Source organism: Miniopterus natalensis, chromosome 14 (assembly GCF_054644295.1).
Source record: "Miniopterus natalensis isolate mMinNat1 chromosome 14, mMinNat1.hap1, whole genome shotgun sequence".
Classification (NCBI taxonomy): domain Eukaryota; kingdom Metazoa; phylum Chordata; class Mammalia; order Chiroptera; family Miniopteridae; genus Miniopterus; species Miniopterus natalensis.
Genome location: NC_142094.1, coordinates 48,712,471 through 48,723,205, shown reverse-complemented (window position 1 = coordinate 48,723,205; position 10,735 = coordinate 48,712,471). Strand labels below are relative to the sequence as shown.

General features: G+C 57.8%; 1 protein-coding gene across 1 annotated transcript; it reads right to left on the bottom strand.

Annotated features, from left to right (window-relative positions):
• Positions 1–5,260: 5,260 nt before the first annotated feature.
• On the bottom strand, positions 5,261–6,661 carry ADRA2A (adrenoceptor alpha 2A). The gene has a single exon (XM_016212099.2). It carries the CDS (start codon positions 6,659–6,661, stop codon positions 5,261–5,263), a length of 1,401 nt encoding a protein of 466 aa, XP_016067585.2.
• Between the last annotated feature and the right edge of the window lie 4,074 nt (positions 6,662–10,735).

Here is a 10,735-nt window from a genome sequence, read left to right as displayed (position 1 = left end):
CTGTGTGTGCCCATATGTCCATGTGTGTGCCCGTATGTCTGTGTGTGCACACAGTCTGACCACACTCGTAACAAACCCCACACGATCCCAAGTCTCAATGAGGCCAATGACTCTCAGAGTCAGCTGTGCCCAAGGAGAACATTTGGCTTGGCCCGTGCCCAGTGTGCCTCACCTAAGGGAGGGAGGGACAGAGGAGAGAGCAGAGCTGACATTTCATCGAATCTCAGAATTGATCAAGAGAAAAGTCCGGTGAGATCTCGTAGCCCAGCATGACCCCAGTGTTCTAGCAACATGATTTGCTGAGATGCTCTGTGAAAACGGAAGCCTGCAGTCCAGGCAGTTTGAGAAGCACAGCTCTCCATAAGCACCCCTCTCAGAATCACAATCACACTGGCATATTCGAGGCTCTGAGACGTCCTGAAGAAAAGGTACCTGTTTTAGTCACTTAACCCAGCAATTTATCAGATAGGACATATAGAAGACAGACAGACAGACAGACAGATGATAGATGATAAATATTTGTGGGAGAGAGAGAATAAGGTTGATTTTGTAGTTAAATAAACCCTAAAGAACACAGTTTTAAACAACACTGATCTAGACCAGCCATTTTCATTTCATAAATGAAGTAACGGGGGCTCAGAAAGGGCTTTGCCCAAGGTCACACCTCTGGCAGAAGGCAAAGCTGGGATGAGAACCTTGGCCGTCTAATTCGCAGGTCCAGGCTCTTTCCAACAGGCCCTATTCCCTTTTTTGTGTTTAACTCTAAACCCCAGGATTACTGGTAATCAAAGAGGTTGATGCTATTTTCAAAACAAACCCTGGTGTTCGCGATTGTGCTCCTTGACTCCGAATAGCTTCCCTCTACTGAGGGAGGCACCCTTCCTGCACCCCAGACTCTCAGGCCCACTGTCGGGGATGCAGGGCCTAGGGAGAGGCCTGCACCCGAGGCCTGGTGTTGGGCCCTGGCTCTGACAAGGGCGAGAGCCTGGGTACTTGGATCCTGCTACTCTATTTGAGGCAGGGAGGCAGGTTCCCTGGAGGGATGGGTGTCCTCCAGTGCGGATCAGGTTGGAGAAATGAAAGCTGAGGCCTGCCCTAAGCCTTGCAATGCTTCCACGGGGCTCAGCTGCTAGAACCAGAGCTGCCTTCCCTGCCCCTTCCCTCAGCAACAATCCTGACACCCCAGCTCCCATGTCCTACTCCCAGAGCTCCCAGCCCCAGCAACGTCTCCCCCACAGCACATGCACAGTACAGATAGATGCCCATGACCTTCAGTGGGCACTCAGCATCCACTAACCCCCACCATGCTGTCACTGTTGTATGGCTACTTAATGCTTCACACAGGCACATCCTGTCCCCCACGCAGCCTTAATGCTTCCAGAGCACAGGGCTGGCCCTAATCTCTTAGGGACAAGTGCCGGGCTCTGTGGGGCACATGCATGAAAGGGAGAGAGCAGCCTCACAGTGCCTGGCATGGCGCTTGGCACAGAACAAGCACAGAGGGCTCCTCTGGGGTTGATCAGCAACTCACCAAATCCAACAGCAAAACAGAATTTGTGTTGAATATTGACGGCATCAGATAGTCAGGGAGCAGTGGGCTTGAGGTTCGCCAAAATGTCAAATAACCAGTTGCCTTTTCGGGGTCTCCAGTCCCTCAACAGCACAATATAGGAGTGGAAGATGTGTGTGGAAACTTCTGGCTCTGAAACTGATTTGATTAGCGTCATAAAGAAGGAAAAACCTAAGGCCCCTTTTCAACATCCTCTCCTCCAGCCCTGCAGCACAGAAGCTGAGCAAAGTCTTGCAGCCAGGCTCAAGTGAGGGCACTACCCCTCCCCCAACTCAAGGCACCTTGCAGAAATAAATCTGGCAAAACATGCTCTAGACACAAAAACCAGTGGCTTTTGATATGCTAAGCAAAGTCCCATAAAATAGGAGATTCCATCACAAAGACAGATCCCCTTGGCCCAAATAATCCAGATCAGATGTGGGCAGGAAGCTGCGAGGTGACAGTCTCACCTCCTGATCTTTAGGCTAAGGTCCCCATGAGGACCATTTCTCCTCCTTCAATCCCCTCCCCACCCCAGACCTTTGCAGACTGTTGCTTGAGCTCTCTGCCCTGTTTACTCTGGCCCTCTCTCCCCACCTTGACCGGGATTTCTCCATTTTTTAGGCTTCCCTGCTGCTAGAATGGGGTGTGGGGCCTGCCCTATGGGGCACCATTGCCCACACTCCCCCCTTTCCCAGGGAGCAGAGCCTCTGGGGGTGAAGGCGGGACAAACACAGACCAGCAGACAGAGCAGAAGAGTCAACAGCAAGCACTGTTTGTATCTGCCCCTGCATCTGAGACACACAGCCCAGCTCCTGGGGGCCTGCCAGGCTGGCTTATTGTCTGGCACTATTTGCCTTTGAGGCGATGGGTGCCTTGAGCGGGAGGGAGAAAGAGGCTGGAGTGGGAGCAGGGAGCAGCAGGGCTCAGCACCAGACCAGGCAGCCAGACTTGGCAGCAAAGGCCATGGTGTATGAAGCCCCCAGGGATGGGTCACTGGAGCCAGCAGGCTGCCCACCCTCCTCCTGTCTGCAGGCTCATATGTTCCCGCCTCTACAAAAACCTCTCAGAACCAATGCCTTCCTTCTCCCAGGCCCCCCAGAGCCCAGCTGACTTCTCAGGACTCTCCAGCCTCCTACCCTGGCACACACACCCTCGCCCCCACTAAAGAAGTTCGAGAAGACAGGTGTTGCCCAGAGGGTGCTCGAGGGCCTGCTTCTGGGGGGCATCCATCCTTCCCCAAACCAAGACCTGTGGCTTGTGATGGCCCCTCCAATCCATCAGCAATCAGCAGTGTGTGTGATTATACACGTAAACAGAACCACTCCTGCTGCTTCCCAACTGAATGAGGCAGCATGGGTCCAGAGCCCTGTCTCCCAGAGCTGTGGGGCCCTGCATAAGTCACTCATCTTGGAAAATGAGGGGTTGGATCCTTGGATTTCCAAGGGCCCTTCCCACCTCAGAGTGTCATAACCATAACTGTAGGGCGTGGATCTTAAGCTCTCCTAGACAGCAGGGCGGAACTTGGTATGACAGAAATGCAACAGGAAGGATCCAAGCTTTTTGGCCAGAGACAATTCAAGCCACCAACTAATACTTGGTTCTACTTAGGTCTTTGCTCCGCACTCTGAGCATATACCACACCATGGGCTACACAGCACACATTGCATATTATCACACTCTAAGATGTGATACATATTTTGTAGTATATTCTACACTTTGTGCGTATACCATACTTTAGGGGATATATATATATACTCTTTGAAGTACGTACACACTTTAGGGCATCTAGACACCCTGCGGTATGTACACACTTTGTGTATACCCACACACTTGGGACATATCCCATATTTGTGTGCATAGCACACTTTGTGCAGAGACCTCACTGCTGGCAGCATTCTGCAAAGTGGTACTGATGCCACTCTGGCAAGGCTCTGGGGTTAAGAGTACAGACCCTGGAACCAGACAAAGCTGGGTGCAAAGCATGTCCACCTCTTGTTAACCTTAAGCAAAGAACTTGCCCTCTGAGACTCAGTTTCCTCGCCTGTAAAATGGGGATAATAACAGTCCCTATTTCATAGGGTTTGGGGGAAGATTAAATGAAGCAAAACCTATAATGGGCTCATCATAGTGCCTGGCACATAAGAAACACTTGGTAAATGGTGGCTTTGTTATCGCTGCGCTCGTAAAGGTGAGTGTTTTATAATGTACATGTGCCTTTCCATTTAAAGAGTGTGTGTGTGTGTGTGTGTGTGTGTGTACACATATATACATATACATATATATATCACCAGATGTTCTCAGAGCCTTAAAGCTTTTGGAAACTCAGATAACAGACAGGACCATTTAATTCATGTTTATTTCACATTTGATCTGTAAACTTTTTATTTAAAAAAATCCACTGTCATTAGCAACATGTGCTGATATTAATTTTTCTTTAGTAAAATAAGAGCGCAGGCCTTAAAGAGTCTCTGTCCGAAACGTGTAGAAACTCGATGTAAACACGAGGTCTCCGCCCTCCTCTGTTGACTTTGGGAATTCATCAGTGACAGGATCTCAACCAGAAAAGCAGAGGGGGTGGAGAAGGGCAACACTTTGATACCTAAGAGCTCTTGGGGCAGGAACTGTACAGTTTGGCAGGCCCATTTGTCTTTTCAAACTGTTTACCTTGGGCAAATTGTATCAGGTTTGCCTCTTCCGCATAATTTACACCTCTCTGTGTCTAAAAACAGCAGCTAAACGATTTCCCCGCAGTCAGCACTTTGGGAGACAGAGGGGCCACGTACACACAAAACAGAAACATACAGATTCCTCAAGCAGTGGCCCCGGAGAGAGACGGAGGGGGGACGTGGGAAGGAGGCTTTAAAGTGAGTTCCTGGGGCCAGGGTGCCTCGGGGATAATGGCTTTATACACGGGAAGGATGCCAGGCATAAAGGCTCATTACTTCTGTCTTGGTCCATCACTGCAGTATTTACATAGGAAAAGGCAATTACGCTGTGAGGCACAGGAAAAAAATGGACAAATCTTCCCCCCCTCAGGAAATCTCAAAGCAGGTCCAGACCCAAAGGGACAGTCACCAGTTGCTGGCGAAAAGGTCACAGAGGGAAGTAAGGACCCTAGAAAAGGGCTTGGACTGCAGAGGGCCCTGCCCTGAGCCAGACTCCACGGGTCTCCTCCCGGGGCGTCTCCAACAGGCAGGATTCGGACAATAAAAGCCAAGCGACATGGGGGTCCCCCGCCCCCGTCCCCGCCCCACCCCCCATGTACTATCAAAAATAGTGCGTATTTACAGTGAGGCTGGGAGAGCGGGCTGGGCTGCCCTGAGCTTTGTTAAAAAAACAGGGCTGGGGGCGGGGAGCGCAACCAGCCGGGGTCGGGTAACCCCTTTCGTTAACCCTGTGTGAGCCCCACCCTCTGGGGTTCAGGGGTTGCTCTGCTCTGGACGCGGGGAAGTGAAAACACCTTTAAAAAACAATACTGATTGGGGGCGGCCCAAGAACCCTGGAAGACCGCTCGGAACGCGGAGCGGCCCCAACGACGGGGGGGGAGGGGTGCCCGTGGCCCCCGGCCGGCGTGGGCCCGGCGGGGTAGAGCGGCGCTCGCGGGCGCGCGCGGGGCCGGGCTGGAGCGCGGGGGGCGCGCGGGGGGGCGCGCGGGGCGGCGGAGACGCGCCCTCGGGAGCCGGCGGGGCGCAGGGGGCGGCGCGGCGCTCACACGACCCGCTTGGCGTCGCCGCGGCACAGGATCTTCTTGAAGGCGCGGCGGAAGTCGTGGTTGAAGATGGTGTAGATGACCGGGTTCAGCGAGCTGTTGCAGTAGCCGAACCAGAAGAAGAACTTGAAGAGCGTGCGCGGCACGGGGCAGCCGACGGCCGTGAGCGTGTAGGTGAAAAAGAAGGGGAACCAGCACACCACGAACACGCCGATGACCACGGCCAGCACGAACGTGAAGCGCTTCTCGCGGTTCTGCCGCCCGCGCCAGCGCGACGCCTTGGCGCCCCCGCCGCGCTCCTCCTCCGACCCGGCCGCCAGCGCCCCGGGCCCCGTCGCCCCCGGGCCGCGCCTCGGCAGGCTGTCCCCGGGTTTCACCTGGCTCTCCCGGGCCTTGCCCTTGGCCCGCGGGCCGCGCTCGGACCTGCGGGGGCCCGGGGGCCTCTCCCCGTGCTCGGACGACGAGCTCTCCTCCAGGTCCAGCGCGTCGGTGTCGCGCGGCCCGGCCGGCGGGGGCTCCCCGGGGGCGCCGTTGAGCTGCGCGGGCAGCGGCTCGGCCTCGGCGCCCGCGGGGCCCGCGTGGCCCGCGTGGCGGCGCTCGGGGCCCAGGCCGTTGGGCCGGCGCTCGGCGCCCCCCGGCGGCGCGGCGTCCGGGCCCCGGCGGCTGGGCGGCACGCGCGTGCGGCGCTTGGCGATCTGGTAGATGCGCACGTAGACCAGGATCATGATGAGGCAGGGCGCGAAAAAGGAGCCGATGCACGACGAGATGACGTACCACTTCTGGTCGTTGATCTCGCAGCGCGGCTCGGCCTGCTGCCGGCCGCCCCCGCCCTTCTTCTCGATGGAGATGAGCGGCGGGAAGGAGATGACGGCCGAGATGACCCACACGGTGACGATGATGGCCTTGATGCGGCGCGGCGTGCGCTTCAGGTTGTACTCGATGGCCTGCGTGATGGACCAGTAGCGGTCCAGGCTGATGGCGCACAGGTGCACGATGGAGGACGTGCAGAAGAGCACGTCGAGCGCCAGGTAGATCTCGCACCACGCCTTGCCGAAGTACCAGTAGCCCATGACCTCGTTGGCCAGCGAGAAGGGGATGACGAGCGTGGCCACCAGGATGTCGGCCGAGGCCAGCGACACCAGGAAGAGGTTCTGCGGCGCCTTGAGCGCGCGGCTGGTGAACACGGCGATGATGACCAGCACGTTGCCGAACACGGTGAGCAGCATGAGCAGGCCGGCCAGGCACACGAGCGTCAGCGTCACCTGCAGGGAGTAGGGGACGGCCCGGGCGCCGCCCCCCGGCGCCTCCGTCCCGTTCCAGCTCCCGTTGCCCGCGTCCGGCTGCAGGGAGCCCATGGGCGCGAAGCTGCCCTCGGCCAGCGGCTGCTCCTGGCGGAACATGGACCCGGGTGCGCGCTCGCCTGGGCCTGCTGCCAGCGGCCTTGGGCCCGGGGCCCGTGGGTGCTCTTCCTCCCGCGCCCCGCGCGCCTCACATGGGGAGGGGGCCGCGGGCACCTGGGGCCGGAGCTGGGGGTCTGCTAGCGGCCCATGGGCCCGGCTCCAGCGAACGATGCCCTGTCGGCGCTCCCGTCGCCCGGCGTGGGCGCCTTCTGGCTCCCAGCTCCTAAACACAGCCAAGTTTTATTTCTAAGCGGCGGGTGAGAGTAGGTCGAGCCGATGGGGAAAGAGATTTATTCCTTCAAGAAGAGAGAACAGAAATCACCGCTGGCCCGGTAACTTGGAAGGATAACAGGGAATTAAAAACATATGCACATATCTATACCTCGACTCTGGAGCCTGAGCGAAAGCGAGAGGTCTTACCGTGTGCGGAGCCCGCCCCCGCCCCGGGAGGCAGCCGAGGGGAGCCGATGCGGGCTTGGGGTCCCGCGTCTGTCTGCTTACATCCCCGAAGCGGTCACCGGCTCTCTCGCTTCCCCCGGGCGCGGCGGGGCCGCCGGGGCCGGGATGCGGGCTCTGCCGCCCCGTGGAACGCCGCGGGACTCCCAAAGTTGCGTGCCGGCCGGGGCTGGGGCTGGGGCGCAGCGCGCGGAGCTCGGGGGCGGCGGCGGCGGGGGGAGAGGTGTGCGGGCCGCATGAAGGCGCCCCCGTCCTCAGGCGGCCGGGGCGGGAGGGCGGTGGGCCCTCTCGGAGCCGCGGTCTAGGCGGAGGGTCTGTGGGGCGTCGGCCTGGCGCGCTGCGGGCTCGGGGCGCGACCGCACCCCCGGGGTCCGAAGGCGGCGCGAGCCGAGGCCGGAGCGCCTCGCCGGGGGGAAGGCGCTGGGCGGCGGCGAGCGGCTGCCGGGCGTCCGCACCGTGGCCCGAGCTGCTGCTGCTCCGCCGCGCGCACCGTGGACTGGTTTTATAGCCCCGGGATCAAGCCGGCGTTGCCGAGCAGCCGGCGTCAGCCCCACGTGGGAGGCCGACCCTCCCCCGCCCCTTGCGCCTCCCCTCCGCGGGTCCAGCGCCGGTGCCCCGCGCCTGGCCCAGGGGAGCGCCGCGTCCCCAGCCGGACCTGCCCTTTGCAGACGTGGGTGCCGCGAACGCGGGGTTTAAAGAGCGTGCTGGGGGGCGGGGGGCGGGGGGGCCCCTGCCGGGAACTGGCCGAGCGGCACCGGCCGGCGCCGCAGAAGGCAGCGGGCACCCGGGAGTGTCCCCATCGAGCTGCGTCCTGGGAGGAAAGGGGTTTGGCCCCTGACCCGAATCTGGAGAAGCAGCCACGGGCACGGGTGGCATCAGGAGCGGTCCCGCCCTGGGCCGGGCGGCCCTCAACCGTAAGTGCGCCGGGCGGCTGGGGCGAGTGGAGTCCTGGTGAGAAGGGGAGGCTCAGGTTCAGCTCGACCCCCTGCGGCGAAAAGGGGAGCGCCTCCCGGAGCAGCGCCCCCGGATCTCAGAGCTGCGCGTGGTGGAAGGTGACCGCCGTCTCCCTGCTGGAGCTGTTCGCGGGGCCGCGGCGGCCCGGGGCCTGGACCTCGCCCCCTAAGACCGCGGCGAGGAGGGGTCCTGGAGGCCGCGGCTCCGCGCGCGACAGAGCGAGGGCGCACTGACACCTGCTGGCCGCGCCTCGTCACCGCTGGGAAGCCACCGCCGGCGGCCCTTTGCCTAAAGCGCCTTCTATCTCAGGACAAGTTTGGGTCCAAGCTTAGGAAAGTAGGACCCAGATTTTAAATTGCACCGTCATGTTGCAGACATCCTTCTAAAGCAGACCCTTTTACGTGTCTACTCCAGGCGGGAGCGGGGGTTGCCTGATTAAAGTCACATCAGGAAGGACCCCTCACGCATCAGAGCCCAGAGCTGACACCCATCCTGGCCTGGCACTGCCCACCCTCCCGGCAGATCCAACAGGCCTGGCCCCGGCCTCGCTGAATGCCCAGCTCTGGCCAGCTGTGCTCCGTCGCGTCTTTGTTGCAGCAGGAAAGCTAGACTCCACCCCCCACCACACCCCCAGTTCAGATGCACATACTAGAGGGGAGGGTGCTGGCCGAGAGAAGAGAGATTTTCCCTGTTCTCTGATAGGAATAGCACAGAGTGGGGTGAATGGCTTGTTTTTCTCTGCATGCTAGTTGTCCTGTAATAGGTTTTAACAGTCAACAGATTTTACCAACTTGTATTGGCAGTAGGCAGCGTAAGGGTAAGGCCTAGGAAGCTAGGAACTGTGGGCAGAAAAGAGATCAGACCTAAAGAAAAGTTCTTATTTAAGGACCCACTGTACCAAACACCTTCCGTAGTCACGTCAGCCGGAAGTGCCAAGGATTGAGCAGATCACTTCTGCACAGCAGGATGTAGGCACGGGTCTGGCTGGGGGCTGAGGGCTCATTCGGGACCTCGGGCATCGCCTTCCACCCGAGCTGCTGACAGTTACTGATGCCGCTGCTCTTGATGTAGGTCGGCACGAAGTCCAGCTAAAGTAATTTCAAAGTACTTCGCAGGTGTCCTGTTTGACTGCAGTACCTTAACCTCCCGGTCTTTGCTCCAGAGGGGTGAGCTCCCCTTCCAGTCTTAATTCTGAGGAGTCTCTCTAATCCCCTTTCCTGCATAATCTAAGGAAGACTGAACAGGCAGAATTTCCTCCCTCTGTTGAGCCTGTCCTTTCCCATCTTCTACTCAGATCTCAGCTCTGAGTGTCTCCACAGGGGCAGAAACTTTGCGCTAGGCTCAGCTAGAAATGTGGCTACTCTCATCTTTGCACAGCAACCAGGAGCCCCAGATGTGAAGTGCAAACGCTGAGACACACAAAAATCAAAGCCCGTGGCGATCTGGGGTTCACCATGGCGTTCACACAGCGTAAGACTAAGCATTGGGGCCATCGCTGCCCCTCTTTGAACCAGCTGCCAACGCACTGCTCTCCTTCCTTCTCATTTCGGGAGCAAACGGGGAAACAGAAACAGAGACCACAGCGCTTTTCCTTCTTGAAATCTCTGCTAGCCTGTGCATGACACCTCTTGTCACATTGTCTCAATGCTTCCCCAGCAGCCAGTTGGTTTCTTAACTTCCGGGTTTGGAGTCTTTTCTCCTAAAATGGATACAGGCCTTTCAAGGAGCTAGGCCAATACACAACCAATAATAATAATAACTGCTTCCTTTTGTTAAATACCAAGTGTGCATCATGTCCAGGCAGGGCTATATATGGAGTCGCTTTATGCCCAGAGTTCTTGTCTCCTTTGCCTCATCAGCAAAGGCTCTTTCTCCTTAGCTGGACACACAGGGTCAGGATCTCTGAGCTTTGAAAAGCTACTGGGCACCATTCTTTTTCGCCAGAAGAGTTAGCGCCGAGTCAGACAGCATTGAGCAGAGACACATCCACGGAGACAGTTCTCAGCCAGGCTTGTTTATCAGCGTTGCCTGGAAAGGTGAAATACACTCCCCGATGCTCCACCATGGTAGTGATGACTCAGGCCAGTGAATCATAGTGGATGCAGTTTGTGTATCTTAACAAAGCTCCTTGGGAGATGCTAACAGGCACACTGCTTAAGACTCACTTCCCTAAGCAATAAATCTCAGTGGGGGCAGGGAGGGGGTCAAATGACCCAAGGACTTTTCTCAAGCCAACCTGAGCCTCGAAGAATGGGCCCCAGATTGAGAACCGCTGCCCTGGTGGGTGTCATAGCCCTCCAGGGATCTGGGCAGGGCCATTCAGAATCATTGTAAATATGGAAGATGGCTTTCGTGGCCTGAGGATGAATCAACTCTGGGCACACAAATAGAGGTCCACTATTACTTCTATTGTTAATAAAAATAAGTACTATGTATTAGCACTGACCCCTCTCAGGCACAATGCTGGGCAGGTTAGGTACCAGATAGTTTATGTTACTCCCCAAACAACCCTAATGTGTAGCTATTATTTCTGGCCTTTGCAGATGGAGAAACAAGGCTCTGAGAGACAAAGCAGCTTGCCCAGCTAATAAGCAGCAGGGTCAGACCTGGACCGACCCCATGATTCCTGATTATAAGCCAAACAAGATTTTAACTCCCTTTCTG